This window comes from Misgurnus anguillicaudatus, chromosome 24 (genome assembly GCF_027580225.2).
Source record: "Misgurnus anguillicaudatus chromosome 24, ASM2758022v2, whole genome shotgun sequence".
Classification (NCBI taxonomy): domain Eukaryota; kingdom Metazoa; phylum Chordata; class Actinopteri; order Cypriniformes; family Cobitidae; genus Misgurnus; species Misgurnus anguillicaudatus.
The window spans coordinates 41,312,765-41,339,338 of record NC_073360.2 but is presented as its reverse complement, the minus strand read 5'-3'; the positions used below and the strand labels follow the sequence as shown (position 1 = coordinate 41,339,338).

At 39.9% G+C, this 26,574-nt stretch overlaps 3 protein-coding genes across 4 annotated transcripts in view; all 3 read left to right on the top strand.

The window, feature by feature from the left end:
- LOC141349282 (uncharacterized) overlaps nucleotides 1–26,574 on the top strand; it is a 212,579-nt gene that overhangs the window by 34,727 nt on the left and 151,278 nt on the right. The window lies entirely within an intron of this gene.
- LOC129437102 (uncharacterized) overlaps nucleotides 1–26,574 on the top strand; it is a 129,214-nt gene that overhangs the window by 259 nt on the left and 102,381 nt on the right. The gene's annotated exons all lie outside the window — the stretch shown is intronic.
- LOC141361536 (uncharacterized) lies at nucleotides 13–26,249 on the top strand. Its single transcript, XM_073863020.1, has 8 exons — nucleotides 13–37; nucleotides 520–963; nucleotides 3,309–4,396; nucleotides 9,670–9,830; nucleotides 9,917–10,035; nucleotides 10,190–10,251; nucleotides 10,384–10,560; nucleotides 18,888–26,249. The coding sequence occupies exons 1-8, from the start codon at nucleotides 13–15 to the stop codon at nucleotides 20,058–20,060; spliced, it is 3,249 nt and encodes a 1,082-aa protein (XP_073719121.1). The 3' UTR covers nucleotides 20,061–26,249.

Sequence of the window (26,574 nt, the reverse complement as noted above, 5' to 3'; positions counted from 1 at the left end):
TGTGTTGTCAGGATGTGGATTGTTGTGAGTCTTCAGAGTATGTGACTGATGATGGGAGTCTGGATTCAGTGTGGATGAGCAGAGATCAGAGCCGCACACCACAGACACTGCTGGACTCTAAACTCTCTGAAGAGAAATCCAGACACACACAGAACTCCGATCTCAGTCTGACTTTACTCTGTTATACTGAGTCAAAGCTCACAGACACTCAGAACACTACAGTGTGTGACAGTAAACAGAGCTTACAGGAGGATCAAACCTCCACAGAGTCTCTGGATTCTGTCTGTAACGCTGGAGAACAGCAGCAGATCCTGCAGACCAAACTGAAGATGTGTTCAGTTAAACTCATCGACTGCATGAACCTCATGATGAAGATTAAAACTGAACCCACAGAAATGAAAACTGAACCCACAGAAACGAAAACTGAACCCACAGAAACGAAAACTGAACCCACAGAAACGAAAACTGAACCCACAGAAACGAAAACTGAACCCACAGAAACGAAAACATAACCCAAAGAAACGAAAACTGAACCCACAGAAACGAAAACTGAACCCACAGAAACGAAAACTGAACCCACAGAAACGAAAACTGAGCCCACAGACACGAAAACTGAACCCACAGAAACGAAAACTGAACCCACAGAAACGAAAACTGAACCCACAGAAACGAAAACTGAACCCACAGAAACGAAAACTGAACCCACAGAAACGAAAACTGAACCCACAGAAATCAAAACTGAACCCACAGAAATCAAAACTGAACCCACAGAAATCAAAACTGAACCCACAGAAATCAAAACTGAACCCACAGAAATCAAAACTGAACCCACAGAAATCAAAACTGAACCCACAGAAATCAAAACTGAACCCACAGAAATCAAAACTGAACCCACAGAAATCAAAACTGAACCCACAGAAGAGGAAGATTGCACTGATGAAGATGATGATTTTATTCCATCAGGTATTTCTCCTTAATTATTGTTGTGGTTTTTAACATTTTTAACTCATGTGAGCACATGTTTTGGGTTTTCAGTCACAAACTCATTAATTAAAAGACCAAAAAATATATGTACTAAAATGTTATAGGATTATTGAGCAACAGGCATGTAGGCTTAAATGTTTAGTTCACCCCAAAATGATAATTTGATCATAAATCACTTACTCCTGTGTCGTCCTAATACCACAAGTGCTTTGATTCTCTTCAGAACATATCTTTAGATTTGGGACACATCTATTGTAAATGATACTTAAACAGCCCGTATATGCATAATTTTTGCCAGCGTATTCTGTAGCTGTGTCTGAAACCGCTCCCTATCCACTATATAGTGCACTATATCGGGTGTCTGCCATTTTGTAGTGGTGTCCGAAACCTGAGTGAACAACTTCATTCCCTACATTCATTCACTACTTTTTACCTACAATGCACTCTGATTTTGAGGGTACATTCGATGTACACTCGTTCACTCATATTTCCCATGATGCAACGGGAGACGAACAAGTAACTTGAATCAGCTGAAGGATACTGACAGTAAACACCAAACATTTTCTTGTTGTCAGTTATTTTCTACTTTTTGAAAATAAACAAATGAAAAATAATTGCGTTATCTTTTATTTAAAATCGAATACACATTTTTATTAAACAATAAATAAACAGCAGTAAATAAATATTATAAGCAGTTGTTTTGTTCTCTTTATTACCAACTAATACAATAAACATGACAAATGTGAAAAACAGTAAGAAAGTAAACTTTACCATTTCACAGCACAATCAATAAAGCCACACAGGTGTTTTTGATGACTCTCTGCGACAGCTCTCTGACGCATGATATTTGCGTCAGTGTCCGAAATCGCTCACTCATTTTCATTTGCTTCTTCCCCATATAGTGGACTCAACTGTCATTCCCCATATAGGGAATAGTGAATGAGTGAACGAGGGAACGGTTTCAGACACAGCTCGTGTCTGTACGCTGGCAACTCTGTCAGCGGGTGACATCATCAGCATGCGCCATAGTCTAGCCATGAGCACGCTCTGAACAACCAAGGTGGGGTTAAAGGTTAAATAAAAACGTTTGTTTTCTTTTCTTTCAGCACAAAAGTGTTCTCGTCAATTCATAATATTATTATTGAATGAATGCTGGACCTTTTTGGCGATGTCCATTATTTTCGGGGGAAAAGAATTGTGAAACTAACTGAAGTCAATTGGACAGACAGAAGCCTCCTGGTTTTTAGCAAAAAATATCTAAAAATGTATTCTGAAGACTAGAAATCGACCTACACATCTGTTTCCCGGTATTTTCTACGATATTTAGAGGAAAAACACCACCATTTGTCAATATTTTACTATGTGTTTACCTCAACTTAGACAAATGAATACATACCTATCTTTTTTCAATGCATGCACTTTTAATCTTTGGACAGCGCCTTGTGAATGTGTTAGCATTTAGCCTATAGCTCCATTCGTTCCTATGGCTCCAAACAGGGATGAATTTAGAAGCCACCAATCACTTCCATGTTTTCCATTCTTAAAGACTGTTACATGAGAAGTTACACAAGTAAGTATCGTGGCATGAAATAAAACTTTTGTTTGGAGCCATAGGAAGATGGAGCTAGGCTAAATGCTAACACATTCAAGAAGCGCTTTACAAAGAATAAAAGTGCAGACATTGAAAAAAGATTTAAACATTCATCTAAGGCTGTTTACATTAGAGCATTTGCGGTTTAAAATGGCATTTTAAAATGAAAACGATCCTCGTTTATACTGGCATTTTAAAAAGAATCTTCATCCACAGACTATATACGACCATAAACGCATGAAGCCTGACCAATCACGTAACTAGGCATGAGCATAAAAGTGTAAAATAACTTTACTCTAAGGGTCTATATAACCTGTTCTGAAATGAGTCTATTCAAATTATTATATCGCAATACATATCGCTCGCTATCGCAAGAGGCTGCAATGTATAACGCAATATGGATTTTAGGCCATATCGCCCATCCCTAAGGTCATTAGTAGAGATCCCTATGAACTGAACTAAGTCTGTCAGATAAGAGAGACATACAAAATGTACAGAGCAGTGGGCCTCCAGGAACGAAGTTGGGTTTTACTGTTTGAGTTTACGGTGTAAAAAATAATAATTACACTTTTTTTGCTGCATATGTTTACAAATGTTAGTTTATTTGATGTGCAATGACCCAGCTGTAATAACAGGACTGACACCTGTCTTCTGTCTATATGTGTGAATCTAGAGGAAAAAAACAGGATTTCACTTCTTCATTCACAATTTAATTGTTTCGTGTTTCTTTCAGATGTGAAGAGTGATTCATGTTTGGATATAGAAATAACGTCCTCAACATCAAAAGAGCGACTGACAGCACAAACTCTTTCCTGCATCACCTGTGGAAAGACATTCAGCTCACAGAGACTTTTAGAGAGACATGAGAGAAAACACACAGAACAGAAACTCTTCAACAGATCTGAGATCAGCTTTACTACCTTACAAGAGAAGAAACTTCATTCAGAAGAGCACAGAGAGAAGAAGAAGAAGAAGAAGCAGTTTCACTGTGAGCAGTGTGGGAAGATTTGTGTCTCTTCCTTTAATCTACATGTTCACATGAGGATACACAGTGATGAAAAGCCTTTCAACTGCACTGAATGTGGAAAATGCTTCAGAACCAAACACAATCTTAAAGTTCATCAAAGACTTCATACAGGTGAAAAACCTTTCAAATGCTCTCAGTGTGACAAGACATTTGCTTATTCAGGTCACTTCAAAGCCCATCAGAGAGTTCACACTGGAGAGAAACCTTATGTCTGTAGTTTCTGTGGGAAGAGTTTTCGTGTAAAGGATACCTTACTAAGGCACCAGAGAATTCATACAGGTGAAAAACCTTTCAAAAGTTCTCCTTGTGACAAGACGTTTGCTTATTCAGGTCACTTCAAAGCCCATCAGAGAGTTCATACTGGAGAGAAACCTTATCACTGTAGTGTCTGTGGCAAGAGTTTTAGTCAACGGACTTCATTACTAAATCACAAGAGAATTCATACAGGTGAAAAACCTTTCAAATGCTCTCAGTGTGACAAGACGTTTACTTGTTTAACTAACTTAAAACGCCATCAGAGAGTTCACACTGGAGAGAAACCTCATCACTGTAGTGTCTGTGGGAACAGTTTTAGTGTAAAGTCTGCCTTAATAAAGCACCAGAGAGTTCATACAGGTGAAAAACCTTACAAATGCTCTCAGTGTGACAAGATGTTTACTTCTTCGTCTAACTTAAAATCCCATCAGACAGTTCATACAGGTGAAAAACCTTACAAATGCTCTCAGTGTGACAAGATGTTTACTTCTTCGTTTAACTTAAAATCCCATCAGAGAGTTCATAGTGGAGAAAAACTTTAAGTCTTTCCCCACCAGCTTTTAAAGTTTCTAGAGACGGCATTTTTCATGATTTTCACAAAATTTTAATGTCTTCCTGAAAACGTACAATATATCAAATGAAAAAATAGACCGTCTGCTTTCAAACAAAGGCATTTCATCCTACCTTCATTAGTTATCCTGTAATCAGATAACTAATTAGTTATCTTCATTAGTTTCTTAAAAAACACAAAATGTTGAGCAAAAAGCTGAGATAATTGCATTTTTGTAAAGGACTTTTGATAGAGATCCAATTCAGAGCGATCCAAAAAACATACACGGACATACAGCTGTTTGTCCTAGGGCAATACTTCTGAGTAGTATAAGTTGCGGAAGATCACCACCTGTTGGATAATAGCAGTATTGCGGAAAGCCGGAATTACTCGTCATTGGCAGGGAAGCGTTTTTTTTTTACTACAGCAATGGTGAACAGACCGTGGAAAACCGGAACGTGAATAATAGACTGAGGAGAAGAGCATCTAAATCGCTAACAGAGGGGTTTGTGGTGTGCTGCTTTTATGCTTTTAGGGCCACTTTTAGGCTGTAACTAAACTTAGGGGCTGTTTACACTTGGTATTAAGATGTGTTTTCATCGATCGGATCACAAGTGGACGAGAGAGACACATGACGTTTACACCTGGTATTTAAATCCGTCTCTTTTGTCCACTTTCGACCGCTTCTTTGCTGAATACTATGAGGGGGTGGTCTGTGTGACGGTTGGCGAGTCTCTCTGCTGTCATTCAAACCCGAGCGGGAGTAATTATGACTTTATATGGACGCAAATTAATATTATGTCGGAGTGCACTGCTTGTTTAGCAAGTAAACATGCTGCACAGTGTTTTGTACATGAGTATGTAAGAGCTTTCTTTGAATTTTCAGCGCAATTGATGAAATAGAATCGCGCAACTTTCACACGCTTTCAAAACGAAACTACGGAGATCAGCCGCTTAGTTTTATTAATGAAAGGCTAAAAATAGCGCTGTTCACCAAATGTTCACGCCAGAAGTAAAAAAAGACGTAAAACTTGTGTTTAATACCTCAGATTAGATAAATAGGCGGAGAGAAGGCGGTCGCGTGTGGCTGTTCGAACGCATTCAACCACATGTGCGTTCCGCAACTCCAAAGCGTTCCGATCGAAAGTGGTTTCGACCACCTCTGGATGTGGTTGAAAGTGGTCGAAAGTGGACGAGCTCAAAACGTTTTGAACATCGTTTACACCTGGCATTAACGTCGTCCACTTGTGATCCGATCGACGAAAACACATGTTAATGCCAAGTGTAAACAGCCTCTTATATGAATGCAGGTGAAGGCGGCAATGTGATAAACAAACTGGTTGGGTTTAGGGAAAGGGTGGGTTTAGATGCTCCAACATATCTTTAAAACCATAATTGTTTATGAAACCATTTCTACATTTAAAAAGGTAGGAAATAAAATGCATCTAATTTGACGTATAATGCAAAGAACATTAAAACGTAACCACAGGTCGTATAAGCTTTGGCCGCTCGAGAGCACTACATCCCTATCTGTTGTATTATGGTGCATGCATAAACGAACTATTAGGTTATAATTTTTATATAATCTCTTTTATAAACTCTTTTGTTATGTGTCAAACTCGTTTTTTTTATGTTGTGTGCTATGTGATTTAAGAATTGGTTTCACAGTTTTAATGTCATGGGACCATAATGTCATTTATTGTCCATTAACTTGGCTTGAATAGGAACACACTGAGAAAGAAAGTGTTCAGATTATTCAGTAAATGCTTTGTTCATTTTTACAATGATTATGTCTCCTGCCTTCTGCTATAGGCCTATATGCAAGCATGTCACACTTTCACTGCACAGACACCATATATTGTATAACAAGTTTCTTTCTACTTTATTATTAGTATTTTAATGACAATCACAGTTGATTGTAATGTTGTAAAAACAACGAAGTCATTGTACAGCCACAGTATACAGATGAAAATAAAGCCTTTAAACTTCAACTGCACTTTTCATTTGCTCATTCAAGAGAGAATCAAGGGCATCATTTGCAGTGATTTTTGTGTGAGCATATCAGTGAACACTCCTGACCACTCGTTGAGTTTCACGTCTTTGTAAATGAAAGTTTAATGCATTTTAGGAAGGATTGCTCCAGTGCACCTATACACCCATTGTAGAGGTGGTGGGGTAATACAAAAAAAAAACGAAAATTCTCGGGCCAGCATTATATGTCCAAATTTCAGTCAAAACCGTTCTATTTCATCATAAACAATCTGAAAACAGTCTTTAAGTGTAAAATACCAAACTCGTCCTTTAATCATGACATTTCTAATTAATTTAACTGTTAATAACTATCTAAAGATCATCTTTGCCGCCTCACTCACTGATATGGGCGATTCCACAGTTTCGGTCCTCAAGGGGTGATTTTTTTAGTTCATTGTTTTCTTTAAGATAGATGTAAGAAATAAGTTAATTTTATCCCGCTAAGCCTTGGCATTATCATGTAATGAGACTTTATTTTATTTCCGTCCCCAGAAATTGGGGATGTCAGGGGGAGACAATCAGTGCATTGGGGTTTTTCCTAAGTCATTTCTTTTACTTCCTTTAATAAAATCCTGAATTTTGGTAAAATTCTACTACTAACACTGAAAGTATAATCCACCACAATGCAATGGAAACATATCCACCACAATGCAATGGAAACATTCACTAACGTTCGTAACAATTACATGGAAAAACGATATCTCCGATATCTTCTGTCCAAACAGTTACGAACAAACTATGCATCTAAAGGAAACGGAGATATCGTTTTTCCATGTAATTGTAGCAAAACGCTAAAAACATCTTGTGTGGATTAAATTAAGATATGCGTTGGTAAATGATAAATTGTTAATAAATCAGGATTTTACGGATTTTGACAACTGTGGGTAAGTTTGTGGTTTCTGTCCAAAAGCTTACGAACGTTAAAATGTGCTAAACTTAAAGCAACACTATGTAGTTTCCATGTAAAAATGACTTACAGCTCCCCCATGTGGTTGAAATGCGCAACACTGCCTGGTATTAGACACTGTTCTGCAGGCAGGGGGGGGGGGCTGTGTTTCCTACCCTCCACCGCCACTTTCAGAGTGTGGTTGTAGCAGCTAGGAGGCTGCTCGGGTTACAGCAACAGTACAATTTGTCCAGTTAAAAGTTGTTCTATCACTGAAATAATTTTAGAGACATTATTAAAAGACAAAAAAACTACATAGTGTTGCTTTAAAGTAAACGTGGTTTTGGACAGAAAGCTCTGTTTGATGGCAGCTAGAGGAGGTCGCCAACCACAGAGTCGTGACCCAGTAGCTACCGCTGCTTGAAGAAAGTATCTTTTAAAAATTGGCAGTAGGTCTGAGAGTTGTTTTTTATTTCCATTTTCAACCCAAAAAGGTCCAACTAGCTCATCTTTGATAATACCTGTCTGTGCCTGCCTGTAGTGTAAGAAGATACTTTCTTCAAGCAGTGGTATAAAGTCTGCATCTTTCAAGAAGACTTCACTTCACGCTGGCCAGTAAAGGCCTTAAAGATGAAAACTTGGCCCCCTTCTTCACCTGACTTAAAACCTATTGAGAACTTCTGGGCGCTTCTTAAGCAGGACATTTACAGTGAAGGTAAACCGTACACCTTTCTGAACAGTGTCTGGGAGGCTGTGGTTGCTGCTGCACAAAATGTTGATTCTGACCAGATCAAGAAACTGACTGACTCAGTGAATGGAAGGCATGTGACTGTTATTGAAAAGAAGGGTGGCTATATTGGTCATTGAGTTATTTTTTAGAAATGTTCATTTTTAAATGTATAGTTTGTTTATTATTCTCACTTTAACAGGTGAAAATAAACAAGTGAGATGAGAAAATCTTTGCTTTTCATTTAGTTGCATAATAATTCTGCAATCTAATACTTGCCTTATAATGGTGTACATATAATATTCTCTTAAGAAAGCCAAAACTTCACTTTTACTACATAAATGTTCAGGTTTGAGGGCTTGTTAACATGTTTAATTGTCCAAGAGCCCTGTAGTTGTACAGTAACAACTTGCCTAATAATTGTGCGCACAGTGTATACCTATATATCTCATGATAATAATCAAAATACATAAGTAAAATTAACCATGTAACATATAAACTTACATTTAGATGCACGCACACAATTAAACTATAACTATCTCCAACATAGGATTGATGCAAACTTCTTGTGCATCACTGCCTACTGATTACTGCCACCAACTGAACTTCTTAGCACTTTCCAGCACTTCCTGGAAATATACATTCCGCTAGAGGGGCACTAAGAGCTTGTCTCTATGAAACAAATGATGATTGTAAACAGCATTAAACAGATATATTGTTGTATAAAGTCCTTCTTAAGTTGGTGGCCATTTGTTTATGCTTGGGCCAAGAGTCTGAGTCAAAGGTGAATGGTAAGCATAAAGCCCAATTTATAGTCGCGCGTAAGCTCTACACCGTAGTTAACAGCGTGTCAGTTCTACACGGACTGCAAGCGCCGTAATTGGTCCACCTGAACCCCTCCCGTCAGGTAAAAAAAACTGCGTCATAGGTATTTCCGTTTGCGATGGTAAAAACAAAGTTGAGGAGTGATTTAACTCAAACTGCAACAAAAGTCGCTGTTTATTTACTTCCATCATTGCTGGCCTTCTCAAATCGACACAAGAAGTTGCTGTTTTATCTTTGTTTGTGGGTTAACTTGCCAAGCTTCTTCTACATTGACGGTCACGCTGCTACTGTGGTTACACGCGTGGATACTGCCTACCAGCGGTCTGCGCGTATGTTTGCACGTCGACGCGGACAACAACGCAAAAGTATAAATGAAAACCTGAAAACCGGGGTTGGTGAAACTGAAGGATTGGGATTGGCATGGTTACTTCCTTTCAATATTTTGATGTTCAATTTTTTAAAAGTTAAGTGCTTTGTTTTCCATTTAGGCCCCCAAAAATGTGTATAAATGCAATGTAGGTGTCAGGATCCCATCAACATCATCAGTCCCAAAACTGTACCTGTCTTAGTAGTGGTTGACAGATTTTCCAAGGGGTGCAAACTCATACTCTTGCCCAAACTCCCTTCCACTTTTGAAACCGCAGAAGCCTTCTTCAACCATGTATTTCGCAACTTCAGCATCCCAGAGAATATTGTCTCAGATAGAGGAACCCAATTTATCTCTAAAGTCTGACGACTCTTCTTCAAACTCCTGGGGGTCACTATCAGTTTATCTTTTGGATATCATCCCCAGACTAACAGTCAGATTGAGCTCGGTCGCTTCCTCCGTACTTACTATCACCAGTACCAAGACAGCTGGAGAATATGCCCAACACTCCCTGCCACAATCCAGCACTGGGCTCACCCTTTTCCATTGCTATCTCGATTACCAACCTCCTCTTTTCTCCTGGTCAGGTGAGCCCTCGGCGGTTCCATCTGTGGACCATTGGTTCCATCAGAGTGAGGGGGTTTGAGACTCGGCTTGCGTGAGTCTCCAGCAGGCTGTGCGGAGACATCAAGATCAAGCCAACCAACATCGCTCTGACCCCCCTGAGTACCAACCTGGCCCAAAGGTTTGGCTCTCCACCCAGGATATCCGCCTCCGCCAGCCTTGCCATAAGTAAAGTCCTCGTTTCATCGGCCCCTTTACTGTACAGAGGCAGCTGAATAAAGTCACCTACAGACTCAATTAACCACCCGAATGCAGGATCTCACCTTCCTTTCATGTCTCCCTACTATAATCCTTCACTGACCTGTTTCTCCTTCATCCACAGATCCTGACACCACAGCTGTGTCTCCTTCTCTCGTTCCTGTGGCAGAGGAGCCCATTTACCGAGTCTGCAACATCATGGACACCCGGCGGCGAGGTCCTTGAGTGGAATCCTTAGTGGACTGGGAGGACTACGGCCCAGAGGAATGCTCGTGGGTGCTCATTGAGCACATCTTAGATCCCACTCTCTTCATTCAGTTCCACTTCGATCACCATGATCGTCCGGCACCCAGGCCCGAGGTAGACCTTGCCACCGTATTCCCCCCTCTCAACCGCCGTCAAAAGCCGCCTCGGGAGGAGGGAGTACTGTCAGGATCCCATCACCATCAACATCATCAGTCACCCCTCCAACTCGTTCCCTCTAATTCTAATCACGTACACCTGTTTCCCATCACCATACCCCTTTAATATCTCTCTGCTTCCTTCACTCCTTATCTGGTCTCATCACTTATGGACACCAAGGCTCACTCGTACTACCCACCTTGGACTTACCTTCTCCTCTTTGTTTACCCTCCGGGAGTCTTCTGATCACCTCCTGAAATAGAGACATTGTTATTTTACAGCTATGTGCTATCCGGAAACTTTACATATCCGATTTACTCACATATTGTTTCTCTACTTCAGTGTGTGTTCCAATAAAGTATTATATCACTTACCTTCAGTCTACCTCCTGGCTATGAGTGTGACAGTGGGACTGTAAGTCAGACTTGGTGACTGCAGCACCTGGACTCTACGCTCTGATTTGAAGATCGCTTTCTGCAATAAAGGCTACAGCTAAAAAAAATCCAAGTCTTCTGGTCTTCGCTAAAAAGGTTTCCAAAACTTTTTCATAATGTTGGAATAAGAAGTTTAAAGAATGTCATGAACATCCCAAAATACCTTTGTTTAAATATATCTTATTAATGTTTTGTTTTATAATGGTAGGCAGGCTGGATCTTTAAAAGTCTTATTTTAAGGTTTAACAGCTAAAGTAAACATATCACAAATGTTGCATTTTGGTCTGGTTTTGTTTTCACAGTGAACAGATTTTGATGATTTATGTTTTTTTACTACCTAAAGAAAATGTACTAATTAGGTATTTTACAACATTTATAAAACGTCCTTTTTTCGTTATTTAGGGTTTTTTTTTTTTTAAGTTTTCAAAATGTTGTACTGCAACATTACCTAATTACAATGAAAATACAACGTTGTGAAAAGTTTGTAAAAAATTTTATTTTTAATTTGACCATATCTCTTTGTCCCCTGCTGAAAAAAAACAATAAAACCATTACAGGAAATTTATTGGGATTTTTATTGGTTCTTATGGAATATGGCCCAAAACACACTACAGTGTATTGATTTTTGTTGGTTTCTAATGGTATTGGTTCTATTGGTTCTAATGGGATATGACCATAAAACATGGTTTTAATGGTAAAAGCTAATGGTTCCTATTGGTATTTCAATGGAAACCATTAGAATTTTCTGTAATGGTTTTATTGTTTTTTCAGCTGGCTCCTACGATGCCCTATCTTTTTAACTTTAAAAGCTTGATGTTCTGTCTTCATTCTTTAGCCATTATTTTCCCACCCCTTCTTTTCATTTAGTTTACTTTATAAATTACTTGATACAATAGTTTGTGATGTTTTCTGGCCATAATTGAGACGCGTAGCTACAATTGTTTTACTAAATCCATTGTAAAGCAGTGAGCGTCTTCTCTCTCCAGTACAGCAGGAGGCGCTGCAGCTCTTTAGTCCGCAGATAAACTCACTAAAGAAAGAAAGTAAGAGCGCGCGTTTGATGTGTTTGTGTATCCTCAGTGTTTTTCCTCTCTTGCGTGTTTCATTGAGTGTAAACAGAGTCTTGTCTCTGTGTATTTAAGTGTTGAGACGTTTATGATGAGATGTGCTGTAAATGAGTAGGAACTGATCTGTCCATGCTGGATATATTGATGATTTCATCACAGAAATCTCTCAGCTGAAGAAAGAGGTGGCGTTACTGGAGACAATGCTGAGGTCAAGAGAAGATTTAACAATGCATCGAGAGGTTTGTACAGCTTACATCATTTAACTGAATCAGACAACATCAAATCATTTCTGATCTTACTGTCTGTGTGTGTTGTGTTGTCAGGATGTGGATTGTTGTGAATCTTCAGTGTATGTGACTGATGATGGGAGTCTGGATTCAGTGTGGATGAGCAGAGATCAGAGCCGCACACCACAGACACTGCTGGACTCTAAACTCTCTGAAGAGAAATCCAGACACACACAGGACTCCGATCTCAGTCTGACTTTACTCTGTTATACTGAGTCAAAGCTCACAGACACTCATGACACTACAGTGTGTGACAGTAAACAGAGCTTACAGGAGGATCAAACCTCCACAGTGTCTCTGGATTCTGTCTGTAGCGCTGGAGAACAGCAGCAGATCCTGCAGACCAAACTGAAGATGTGTTCAGTTAAACTCATCGACTGCACGAACCTCATGATGAAGATTAAAACTGAGCCCACAGAAATCAAAACTGAGCCCACAGAAATCAAAACTGAACCCACCGAAATCAAAACTGAACCCACCGAAATCAAAACTGAACCCACCGAAATCAAAACTGAACCCACCGAAATCAAAACTGAACCCACCGAAATCAAAACTGAACCCACAGAAACCCAAACTGAACCCACAGAAACCAAAACTGAACCCACAGAAACGAAAACTGAACCCACAGAAACGAAAACTGAACCCACAGAAACGAAAACTGAACCCACAGAAACGAAAACTGAACCCACAGAAACGAAAACTGAACCCACAGAAATCAAAACTGAACCCACAGAAATCAAAACTGAACCCACAGAAATCAAAACTGAACCCACAGAAGAGGAAGATTGCACTGATGAAGATGATCATTTTATTCCATCGGGTATGTCTCCTTAATTATTGTTGTGGTTTTTAACATTTTTAACTCATGTGAGCACATGTTTTGGGTTTTCAGTCACAAACTTATTAATTAAAAGACCAAAAAATATATGTACTAAAATGTTATAGGATTATTGAGCAACAGGCATGTAGGCTTAAATGTTTAGTTCACCCCAAAATGATAATTTGATCATAAATCACTTACTCCTGTGTCGTCCTAATACCACAAGTGCTTTGATTCTCTTCAGAACATATCTTTAGATTTGGGACACATCTATTGTAAATGATACTTAAACAGCCCGTATATGCATAATTTTTGCCAGCGTATTCTGTAGCTGTGTCTGAAACCGCTCCCTATCCACTATATAGTGCACTATATCGGGTGTCTGCAATTTTGTTGTGGTGTCCGAAACCTGAGTGAACAACTTCATTCCCTACATTCATTCACTACTTTTTACCTACAATGCACTCTGATTTTGAGGGTACATTCGATGTACACTCGTTCACTCATATTTCCCATGATGCAACGGGAGACGAACAAGTAACTTGAATCAGCTGAAGGATACTGACAGTAAACACCAAACATTTTCTTGTTGTCAGTTATTTTCTACTTTTTGAAAATAAACAAATGAAAAATAATTGCGTTATCTTTTATTTAAAATCGAATACACATTTTTATTAAACAATAAATAAACAGCAGTAAATAAATATTATAAACAGTCGTTTTGTTCTCTTTATTATCAACGAATACAATAAACATGACAAATGTGAAAAACAGTAAGAAAGTAAACTTTACCATTTCACAGCACAATCAATAAAGCCACACAGGTGTTTTTGATGAATCTCTGCGACAGCTCTCTGACGCATGATATTTGCGTCAGTGTCCGAAACCCTCACTGATTTTCATTTGCTTCTTCCCAATATAGTGGACTCAACTGTCATTCCCCATATAGGGAATAGTGAATGAGTGAACGAGGGAACGGTTTCAGACACAGCTCGTGTCTGTACGCTGGCAACTCTGTAAGCGGGTGACATCATCAGCATGCGCCATAGTCTAGCCATGAGCACGCTCTGAACAACCAAGGTGGGGTTAAAGGTTAAATAAAAACGTTTGTTTTCTTTTCTTTCAGCACAAAAGTGTTCTCGTCAATTCATAATATTATTATTGATTGAATGCTGGACCTTTTTGGCGATGTCCATTATTTTCGGGGGAAAAGAATTGTGAAACTAACTGAAGTCAATTGGACAGACAGAAGCCTCCTGGTTTTTAGCAAAAAATATCTAAAAATGTATTCTGAAGACTAGAAATCGACCTACACATCTGTTTCCCGGTATTTTCTATGATATTTAGAGGAAAAACACCACCATTTGTCAATATTTTACTATGTGTTTACCTCAACTTAGACAAATGAATACATACCTATCTTTTTTCAATGCATGCACTTTTAATCTTTGGACAGCGCCTTGTGAATGTGTTAGCATTTAGCCTATAGCTCCATTCATTCCTATGGCTCCAAACAGGGATGAATTTAGAAGCCACCAATCACTTCCATGTTTTCCATTCTTAAAGACTGTTACATGAGAAGTTACACAAGTAAGTATCGTGGCATGAAATAAAACTTTTGTTTGGAGCCATAGGAAGATGGAGCTAGGCTAAATGCTAACACATTCAAGAAGCGCTTTACAAAGAATAAAAGTGCAGACATTGAAAAAAGATTTAAACATTAATCTAAGGCCCTGTTTACATTAGAGCATTTGCGTTTTAAAAGGGCATTTTAAAATGAAAACGATCCTCGTTTATACTGGCATTTTAAAAAGAATCTTCATCCACAGACTATATACGACCATAAACGCATGAAGCCTGACCAATCACGTAACTAGGCATGAGCATAAAAGTGTAAAATAACTTTACTCTAATAATAGGGCTTATTTGCAAACACCGGAAGTCGCTAGCCGCGGCCATCTTGTTCACATGACATCTGTCCTGCCCCTAGCCGCACGTAGATTTGAGTCAAGGGGAGCAGTAGCCTAATGGCTTAATCTCGTCTGTATTAAGAGAAGATGAGCTTGATTATTGTGGAATAATATCAAATAGACCCAATAGCCTTAAGTAAAGATCCGTCCTTATTGCCAGCCGTAACTTATCCGGATATTTATAACTATATCGTCCATACAGTATCCGCATTCATCATACAAGCACTGAAGGGCCGTTCACACTATAACGATAACTATATCGTCGTCCACATCACCAAACAATACGTTTATGCTAATTCGCTCACGGCACTCGCGCAAATCACTTGCCTTTAATATTGCTTGTAATAAAAACTTTTGCAGATGTCCTCAACATGCTGCGTGCTGAAATAAATCCAGCGTGTCATAAGCAGCTGCGCTTTTCTCTGTCTTACGTGCTCCCGCTCTCGCATCTGTCCTAAGTTAAGTCTAAACATAAACTAAAGTAGTAATCCTTACTTATTTGTTCAGTTTTATACGTTTCATGCAAGCTGAGGCAAACTATTCCTTTTGTTTAAAATATGACCCGCTGCATCTTGGCTCCTCTCTCACTCTCGCCCATGTGCAGAGAGCTGCGCTCTGTCCGAAGTCAGATCACTAGGTAGTAATCCTGTTTATGATATGCATTTCAAAGAGTTGTAGCAATACATCCCTCGTGTTTAAAATATAAATCTCTGAGAGTTTTTTTCCCCAGCTTGGCAAGCTGAGCGGACGTGATGTGGGGGCGTGGCAGCATCAACAATCCCATTTTTAAATTCGACGTTTGAGGGTGTGACTTAATTTCGATCGTGACACCCTTAAACAGGACACAGCACTGGTACAGTCTTAGCTTGGTGTTGGTGCTGTACTGGGCAGACATCCAGATGTTGTTTAGTCTCTGTAAGGTGTTTCGAGCCTTGCTGAGTCGACTTGTGATTTCGTTACCTGCTCCTCCATCATGACAGGCAATACTGCCCAGGACCAGGTATGTGAAATGGTTGGTCATGGGTAGATTTGTGCCTTCTATTTGTATTTGGGAGGGGTTTGGGATGTTTAGCAACATCAACTCTGTCTTCATCTGGTTGATCTTAAGACCTGTTTGCTGTGCAAAGTTGTTTAGACGACTGGTTTTCTCTTGCATATGTTGATGGGTGTGTGATACCAAAACCACTTCATCAGCAAAGTCCAGATCTTCCAATTGGGAGAACAGAGTCCATCTGATGCCTGTTGGTTGGTCTTTATTGATTCTCCACATCACCCAATCTATGACCACATTAAACAGCACTGCAGCTTTGTCTCACTCTCGTCTTGACTGCAAAATTGATGTGGCTGCTTCAACTTGGCATGTAAAGTTGCTATAGAAGCTCTTGATGAGAAGAACCATTTTTCAAGGGTTTGATGGCCGCAATGTTTTCTTCTTTCTCTGGTGGTTCCATGTTAATATCTAGCTCAGCGTCAGCTTCTACTGTAGGTGGTGGTCTATTAAGGATTTCAGTGAAGTACTCTGCCCATCGATTTTCTATTTCTGTTTTGGATGAAATAAGTCGGCCCTGTTTATTTGTAATTGGGGCATCGGTGTTACGAGGATACTTTCCACAGATCTTTTTGGTGATCCAGTACACAATCCCTTGCACACCTTGTTGGGCTGGATCTTCTGCTTGTTTGACAAGATCTTCCACCTATGCCCTCTTGTCTGCTTTTACCTTTTTCTTTACAATTCTGTCTACTTCCCTGTATTCCGATTTGTAATTCTCTTGCAGCCTCTCGGACTTTGTTTTAAGTATCTTTTTTATTAGGTCTCTTTGGTTTTCAATGGATTGTCAGTTTTTATCCATTCGTTCTTTTTATGTTTTGTTGTTCCCAGACAAGCTTCGCTGGTTTCTAAATATGTTCACTTGATTTGTTCCCACTTGTTATTGATTGGATTAGTATCTGGTTGCGTGAGGTCCTCATTCATGTCGGTCAGAGCTTGGAACATATTATTTAACTTCAGGATGAAGGCAGTTTTAATTTTGGGGTCACATAGTATCCCTACATGGAGATGTTGCCGGTTCATTTCTTTTTGTCCTGATCTCCTTAATTTGAGCTTCAGGACCGCTGTTACCAGATGGTGGTCACTATTGACATCCGCTCCTCTCCTTACTCTGACATTCAGAAGTAATGTCAGTTGCCATTTATCATAAGGTGGTCTATCTGGTTCTTGTCTTTTCCGTTGGGGGAGCACCAGGTTTATGTATGTCATGGTGTGGAGAGAGAGTTCCTCATATGAAAAGGTCATATGAGGTACAAAGTTTTACTAGCCGTTTTCCATTCTCATACATGGATCCAAATCCTTCACTCCCCATTGCTCGGTTGTAGTATGTTTTATCGCTCCCAACTTTTGCATTCAGGTCACCAATAACGTTTTTTAGATTGTGTCGTAATGCCGCTTCCAGTTCAGCTTGCAATTGTTCATAAAAGGCATCTTTTTCTTCGTCATCGCTGTCATTTGTTGGGGCGTAACACTGGAGTATGGTGGTGTTAATGTGTTTCCCTTTCATCCTTACTTTCATGAGTCTGCTGTTGATAGGTTTCCACTCCATGAGGCACTTCTCTATACCTTTCTTAAGGATGATAGCTACCCCTTCGTGGTTTTGGTTGTCATCTCTACAAAAGTAAAGTACTGTCACCCCCTTGTTGGTCCTCTGTCTGCCCGATCCTGTCCATCTGCTCTCAGTGATGCCCAGTATTTGCAGATTTTAACGCCTCGTTTGAGATGTAACTTGGGCTGTTTTTCCTTGTACATTCCAGAAACAAATCTTGGTCTTAATTTTGGCGTTCAGGACTTCCAACTTCCTGTCAGTAGCTTCCTTTCGGCTTTCACTACTGCCAATCATAAAAGTATCATTCGATGACCTTGAAAGCCCATCCCACACAGTAGTGTTAATTTCCCCTGTTGGTGTTTTTGTAACAAAACTTTTTTACAGTACTGGGTTGTTAGCCCTGTGACCAACCCCCAACCTGGAGGGCCAGAGGATCACTCTTTGTCTGCCTCCACCCTTCAACCTGTCCAGCTTGGGTGACCCTGCAAGGAGACTGTGCTCCCATTGGCATAGCTCTAGGGGTCACTGAGGCACGCAAGCCCCCCGACCTCGGCAAGGTCTCGATCCTCCGGGGGCAACCAGGTTTTTTTTTGCTTCTGATCAAGGCTTCTGATTGGCCAGTGTAGCTTTACGGTTAGGGTTATATCACCGCATGCTGGTGTGGCATGCTCTTGACAGTGCGTGATCACGTGTTTTAGTGTGTTCATGTAGGCAGAGATTTCATTTAAACCGAGCACGTGTGGAGGGGATTTTTTTACCGCAGGAGGAAAAACCCTGGTTATAAAAATATCCGCGTCCGTGTGGACTAGGCCTATATGTGTGAATCTAGAAAAAGATACAGAATCTTAATTCTTCATCCTCCTTTGTGTAAATAAGAGTGAAATTTAATTGTTTCATGTTTCTTTTCAGATGTGAAGAGTGATTCATGTTTGGATATAGAAATAACTTCCTCAACATCAAAAGAGCGACTGACAGCACAAACTCGGTCCTGCATCACCTGTGGAAAGACATTCAGCTCACAGAGACATTTAGAGAGACATGAGAGAAAACACACAGAACAGAAACTCTTCACCAGATCTGAGATCAGCTTTACTACCTTACAAGAGAAGAAACTTCATTCAGAAGACCACAGAGAGAAGAAGAAGCAGCAGCAGCAGTTTCACTGTGAGCAGTGTGGGAGGATTTGTGTCTCTTCCTCTGATCTAAATGTTCACATGAGGACACACAGTGATGAAAAGCCTTTCAACTGCACTGAATGTGGAAATTACTTCAGAACCAAACACAATCTTAAAGCTCATCAGAGAGTTCACACAGGAGAAAAAAACGTACGAGTGTCCTCACTGTGAGAAGAGATTTAGCTGTAAACGTGGTCTGAAGACACATGTGCTTTCACACACCAATGAGAGACCGTATCAGTGCAGTGAATGTGACAAAACCTTTAGGGATTCAGGTTCATTAAAAAGACACCAGAATATTCACTTTAAAGAGGAACTCTATCAGTGTTCACACTGTGATAAACGGTTCTGCCATAAATATCAGCTGATAAAACATGAGACATTTCACACTGGAGAAACTTATTACTGTAGTGTCTGTGGAAAGAGTTTTAATCGACATGAAAGTTTAGTGATACACCTGACAATTCATACAGGTGACAAACCTTTCAAATGCTCTCAGTGTGACAAGACGTTTACTTGTTCATCTTCCTTAAAAGTCCATCAGAGAGTTCATACTGGAGAGAAACCTTATCACTGTAGTGTCTGTGGGAAGAGTTTTAGTCTAAAGTCTACCTTACTAAAGCACCAGACACTTCATACAGGTGAAAAACCTTTCAAATGCTCTCAGTGTGACAAGACATTTGCTCATTCAGGTAATTTAAAAGCCCATCAGAGAGTTCACACTGGAGAGAAACCTTATCACTGTAGTGTCTGTGGGAAGAGCTTCTCTAGTTCATCTCGATTAAGAGTTCATCAGAGAGTTCATACTGGAGTAAAACATCATCACTGTAGTGTCTGTGGGAAGAGTTTTAATCAACATGACAGTTTAGTGACACACCTGAGAATTCATACAGGTGAAAAACCTTTCAAATGCTCTCAGTGTGACAAGACGTTTAATTCTTCATATTCCTTAAAAGTCCATCAGAGAGTTCATACTGGAGAGAAACCTTATCACTGTAGTGTCTGTGGGAAGAACTTTTCTGATTCATCTCAATCAAGAGTTCATCAGAGAATTCATACTGGAGAGAAACCTTATCACTGTAGTGTCTGTGGGAAGAGTTTTAATCGACATGACAGTTTAGTAACACACCTGAGAATTCATACAGGTGAAAAACCTTTCAAATGCTCTCAGTGTGACAAGACGTTTGCTCATTCAGGTAATTTAAAAGCCCATCAGAGAGTTCACACTAAAGAGAAACCGTAACACTGTAATGTGCTTGTCTTTTTCTGCTCCGGGTGGATAGCTTTAATATCTGAATGAAGATGCATGTTGAGGCACGTCAACCTCATGCGGAGCTGCATAGATGGACTGACAACTGGAATTTAAGTAATGTGAGATCAGACTGCTTGTTATAATTTCGAATGGCTCTCGCGGCACAATGATGTAACCCACCAGCTGGTCTGTGCAGCGCTGCATAAAGTTAAGAACATGGGGGCCCCCTAGTGGTGCGGGTCCCTACACAGCTCGCGTAGCCTGTGTATAGGGAGGATCGGCTCTGATCATCAATTTAAACTTATCTTGTAATGAAATAAAATGCTGTATGTGTATAACTCTGCCTCACATGGGCACTCTGGTAACTTAACAGTCGCATGAAAGTCCATGACATGTGAGAATGCAGGTTTTATTATTTTTCTAGTTGTTCACCTCGCTTTCCAAGACATTGACACACCGTTTGTTGTAATTATATCCAAGAAGCACACAAAAAGCACCTTTCCCGTCATCACCTCACCTTAGACCTGCAGCATACTTTCAGCAAAGATGCTTATATTATAGAGATGGCAACCCTTCATCAGAAAACATGCAACAGTCAACTTGGCTAGCATGTAGCGCCCCAGCCAGTCAATGATCAGTGTTATATGTTGCGGGCGTTCAGAGTGTAACGACAGCCAGTTACCGTTTACAGTTTCTTGCCAGAATATAAGATTACATTTTAATCTGTTCATTAAAAATGGCTTCTGGTCTTCTTCCCTGTATATAGCAGCGTTGCTATGCTAATCTTGTAGGCTTTCTTGAAGAGGGTCTTTGCTTTCAGTATCCTAACTGTATTTGCATTTTCTGTATCAGACCCTCTCAGATCCACTGCGGATGCGATTTCGTGCGTTGGCAGCCAGCCTAGTCTCTCATGGTGGTAAAAAGCCCAGGTGTGTGTTTGTCATCCAGCATCGTTGTGATCATGGCTAGTTTAACTTTTTTCTCCAGCTGTATGTGTTTTGCACAGGTGCCGCACACGTGTATGATCCTGCTTATTCTACAATCGTTAAACTTCATCGATTTAATTCTTATTGACAATTATTTGAATATCAATTTATTGTTAACATCCCTAGAACATGCCATTTTCACCGGATGCATCCTGGACAGAATTTCTGGTGCGTACCCAGGAAGTCGCATTGGTCGACCATATACATCATCAAGGTTTACTATTTCAGGTTCTATTTCAAAAAAGCAACATTTACATTTCAAGGTAAGAATGAAACTACAGTGATTGTATGTCTAAAGAGGAATAAATTTGAATTTTATAATGTATTTAACTGAAATGTGAGAAGTTGAGAACCTTGATGAAATATGCGATCGACTTCCCGGGGACACACCCGAAATCCTGTCCAGGACGCGTCCGGCGAAAATGATACGTATGGCCACCCTACCTAGAACAAACATACAAATGAAATGTAGCCATGTATTATTTGTAGTAAACAAATGGGCAGTCAATCAGCTTTGCATGTTTATTTTTTATAAGGAAGAATAAGTAAACCTGACTATAAATTTAGGTCCTATAAATAAAGCTCCTGACTATAAAATGAAGGTGGGGCAAATTCTGAGTCCTATCATAGGCTGTACGACTTACCTATGACTAACTGCTAGTGGTGTAAGTTTTACATTTACAGTGAACACATGCAGAACACCGAGCTGTAGTTCTGCGTAGCCTGACGCAAAAATTTTAACAGTGCGTCAGATCTACGCGGGCCGCAAGTGCTGTGATTGGTCTACCACAGGGTTCCCCAAATCTTAGCCTGGAGGGCCAGAGCACTGCAGAGATTAGCTCCAACCCTGATCAAACACACCTGAGCAAGCTAATCAAGGTCTTCACTAGATCACTAGAAAATCACAGGTGGGTAAGTTTGATTAGGGTTGGACCTAAACTCTGTAGTGCTCCGGCCCTCCAGGGTAAGATTTGGGGAACCCTGGTCTACCAGAACCCCTCCCGTCAGGTAAAAAAACCTGTTATAGGTATTTCCGTTTGTGACGGTGAAAACAAAGATGAGCCAAGTTGAGGAGTGAATTAAGTCAAACTGCATCAAAAATCGTTGTTTATTTACTTCCATCATTGCTGGTATTCTCAAATTATACACAACAAGTTGCCGTTTCTTTTTCGTTTGTGGGTTAACTTACAAGGCTTTTCTTTGACGTTCGCCCTGCTACTGTGGTTACACGCGTGGTTACTGCCTATCAGTGGTTTGCGCGTGTGTTTGCACGTCGACGCAGACGACGGCGCAAAAGTATAAATGAAAACCGATGTGGAACCTACGCCGTCGCGGCTACGCCGTAGGACCTACGCACAACTTTATCGAGCCCTTAATGCTGATAAATTGGCCACAACCCTTTAAATGCTCTATTAAACCACCTATTGGTTGTTTGATTGTTGCACATCTTTATATCTGGCTTGTCAGGGCAAAGATATTTGACGTCCATCTTCTCAATGATTGCAAAACCCACACTTAAAAGTACCTTTTAACTCTCTATGAAGCCAAGTAGTCTGTTTTTTGGCAAGAAGATGGCTAGGTACTAATTTATCTCGTAGTGTTGGGGCCCGCTTAAAACTAATTTTTGGAAAATCAGAAAACACTTCATTGAGAACAGGGTCACTCTTGATGAGATTCCAATTTGATTGTATAATCCTTTTTTCTGGGACGAAATACCCAAACATACAAAATCCAATATAAGAAGAAAACAAGGAGAGGCAGAAAGGGGTCAAGGACAACAACAATTGAAACCACAACCATGGAATCTCAGGGACCGGAACCAGAGCAGACGGTGGTTGGCAGGAAGATGGCTAGGTACTAATTTATCTCGTAGTGTTGGGGCCCTCTTAAAACTAATTTTTGGAAAATCAGAAAACACTTCATTGAGAACAGGGTCACTCTTGATGAGATTCCAATTTGATTGTATAATCCTTTTTTTTTTTGGACGAAATACCCAAACATACAAAATCCAATATAAGAAGAAGAAAACAAGGAGAGGCAAAAAGCGGTCAAGGACAACAACAATTGAAACCACAACCATGGAATCTCAGGTTGTTTTCACATATGTTGGTGCGCACCGTGGTGCGGCCTCGGAGCGCACCAAAATACATTGTATCATTTTTCAGTTAGTGCGGTCCATGTTCACATATATATATTTTTCACTTTACTCGAAATACCGCACCGTACTCCATGTGACAACGGTCAGCGCTGTGATTGATCTCTGACAGCTCTTACCGTCTCATGACCACCCCCACGTTTCCACGACAACCAGCCTGACAGGGAGAGCGCAGCTATCAAGATGTGGAGATAAACGATGCACGTCTTTGCAAAGTTTCTTTGCTTTAACGCGAAATTGTGTAGCTGTTCTATTAAAGCCTTTCTCACGGAGCCGTTTGCTAAAAAGCTCGTATTGTCACTATTTGTGTGTGGAGGACAGCTATGCATTTATAAAATCATCAGCTCAAACGTAAAGGAGACAGCGAATCTCTCTGCAACGGACCAGATTGGCTTGTTTGATGTTAACCCACAATATAACACCCGGCTCACGTCACAACGGAAGCCCAGTGGCTCAAACATGTGGAGAACTTCCTGTATTTGGTTCGGTCCGAGGTCCGGCAGTGTTCACACCACAGGTGGGTCGCCCCAGAGTTCGGCAACAGCCGCTCCGAGACCACCTGTTTAGAGCGGTCTCGGAGCGGCCGTTTAGTGCGCACCCGAGTGCGGCTGTTGTGTTCACACTGACCCAAACGCACCGTACTCGGAGCGACACGTCATTTGGGCCGACCTAAACAGTGTATATGTGAAAACACCCTCAGGGACCGGAACAAGAGCAGACGGTAATTAATTTATCCAAAACATCTCTTGCCCCTGACTGTGTCAGTGTGTTATCTAAAGGACTCTCTTTCTCTGCTACTCACCACACGACTTTGTTTAATACCAAAATAGCTCTATTTAGATTTTATCTAAGTCTTCACCTTAAAGTTTGGTATCATCAAAATAACCAGAGAAATGAAAGCATAGCACAAAGATATTCCTTTAGACCAAAATCACACTTCTCGCCTCCAGTTTCAAATGTGACTCTGACTGCCTTTACCAAAAAGGTGGACTTTGATATTGAAAGACTGTTCTTATCGTCAAATCAGAAAAGAAGGGAGAACTTGACTAAATCTCAAAAATTGACAATAGATAATTTGGCTAATAATGAGTCTGTTATCATAAAACCTGCAGATAAAGGGGGAGCCGTTGTAGTAATGGACAGAGACAAATATGTTGAAGAAGCCCTACGACAACTGGAAAATAAAGATTACTACCAACAACATGCTGTTCAATCCATTAGACAACACAAGAGATAAATTGAAAGATCTGTTGCTCACAGCAAAGGACACTGGATGGATCTCAAAACAGGAGCATGATTTTCTTTTATGTGAACATCCTACCCACCTTCTATATGCTCCCTAAGGTCCATAAGTCTCTTGAATCCCCTCCGGGCAGGCCAATCATCCAATGGGTCTCTCACAGAGCCAGCATTGCAATTCATAGACTTCCACATTAAGCCATTAGCTCAACAACTTCCCTCCTATATACAGGATACCACACATGTGTTGAAGGTCTTAAGCGACATGAGAGTTCCAGACAACTGCTTCCTAGTTACACTGGATGTTGAATCTCTTTACACAAATATTGCTCATGATGGTTTAAAAGCTTTACAACATTTTCTGATGAACAGACCCATAGACTCTTTGCCTCCCTCCGAATTTATCATCCAGCTTACTGAATGGACACTTAAGAACAATGTCTTCCTTTTCCAAGACCGACTATTTATTCAGGTTCGGGGCACTGCAATGGGTGCATGTTTTGCCCCTAACTATGCTAACCTTTTTTTAGGTTTGTGGGAGAGGGATTTTGTCCATTCAAATAGATATAGTGACAAGATCAAATGGTGGGGGAGGTACATTGATGATATTCTTCTGATATGGGATGGTTCCTATGATGAATTGTTACAATTTCATGATTACTTGAATAACAATGATAGGAATATAAAATTATGTATGGAACATTCAAAAACGACTATTAACTTTCTAGATCTAACCATATTCATTGGCAATGATGGCAAGCTCCATACTACAGTTTACCGTAAGACAACAGATAGAAACACTATGCAGACAGTTTCCATCCAAATTGGCTAAAAAATAATATACCTTTTGACCAGTTCCAACGCTTGAGACGTATCTGTGATACTGAATTGGAATTTGAAGCGCAAGCCAAAGTTATGTCTAGTCGATTTTTGGAAAAAGGATATCATTCAGAAATTGTACATAGTGCCTAAAGGAAGTGACTTGAAAGGACTAGTCCTGCCAAGGAAGTATCCTTGACATTGGGAAACAGCTATTATTTATCCCTCCAAGAACCACTCACGTGCACTTTTGTTTATGATAAGATTATTAAGGAGCGCGTGACGCACCGTTCTAATGCTGGTGAATGATCTCAGCTTCAGAGTGGATATTTGACGAGCTCCCTGAGCTCTGCTTTAATACAGTTTTCAGATATTTCTCATCGTGATTGTTTATATGCCTTTAAAACCCGCATTTTGAGGAGCTGAACGACTGGTTGGGATGACGCGCGGGTATTTTCGTTTATTATAGCTCAAATGAGCACGTGACGTGATATTCTTTTATGCTGCTGAATGATCTCCGTTTCAACGCAGTAAGTAATGAGCTAACTTACCTGATATCTGCTGTAGTCCACTTAGCTGACATTTCTCGTTGTGAATGTTGTAAATCCCTCATTTTAAAGCGTTGAACCAACTTCATGTTGCCATGACACGCGCGTCCTAACTACGGCACGTGCACAGACGCTTGTCTGGCAATTTTACGGGTATTTTCTGGGACCAGAGGTCTGTGTGAATGAGGTTTATGTATATGCATGTCCTATGTCACTCAGGTGTTTCTAATCACCACATGTAAAAGAGATAATTGTTTGTTTGGAGTACATACCCTGAAGAAGGCTGTTCTGTGCCGCTATGCGTGGGTTGTTTTCCATACCCCATGTATTTTTAAACTTTCTAATATGAAGTAGCCAGTTTAATAAAGGCTTTTTAAATTTTTTATTGAAGAAGAGTGCCTTGGATTCATCTTTTTAGTAAATACGATTTATTTAATATTTTTAGGACAGCAATGCTTCAATTTAAAAAAAAAACTAATAGACTTTACCTAAATGATTAAAATAAATCTAACTTTAAAAAAAAATAATGAAGTAACATTTACTTAATTATTTAAAATATGTTTTTCATGCATTATTAAGTAAATTTGATTTGATTTTAGTAGGTAAGTTTTACTTAAAAAGCAGTACATTTTACTTAAAAAAAGAGGATTTTTTAAAGTATATTTTACAAGTTGTTTTTTTTAGTACAGAAAGGATGGTCAGTGTAACGCTTAAATAAAATAAATAAGAAATAAAATAAATGAATTTAATTTTTATAA

Excerpts from the sequence above, each read along its gene's own strand:
- LOC141361536 (XM_073863020.1), top strand. The coding sequence starts at position 13 with ATGTGGATTGTTGTGAGTCTTCAGA. Across the intron at positions 964-3,308 it reads TGATGATTTTATTCCATCAG|ATGTGAAGAGTGATTCATGT; the intron begins GTATTTCTCCTT and ends TGTTTCTTTCAG. Across the intron at positions 10,252-10,383 it reads CAGAGGAGCCCATTTACCGA|TTCCACTTCGATCACCATGA; the intron begins GTCTGCAACATC and ends CTCTTCATTCAG.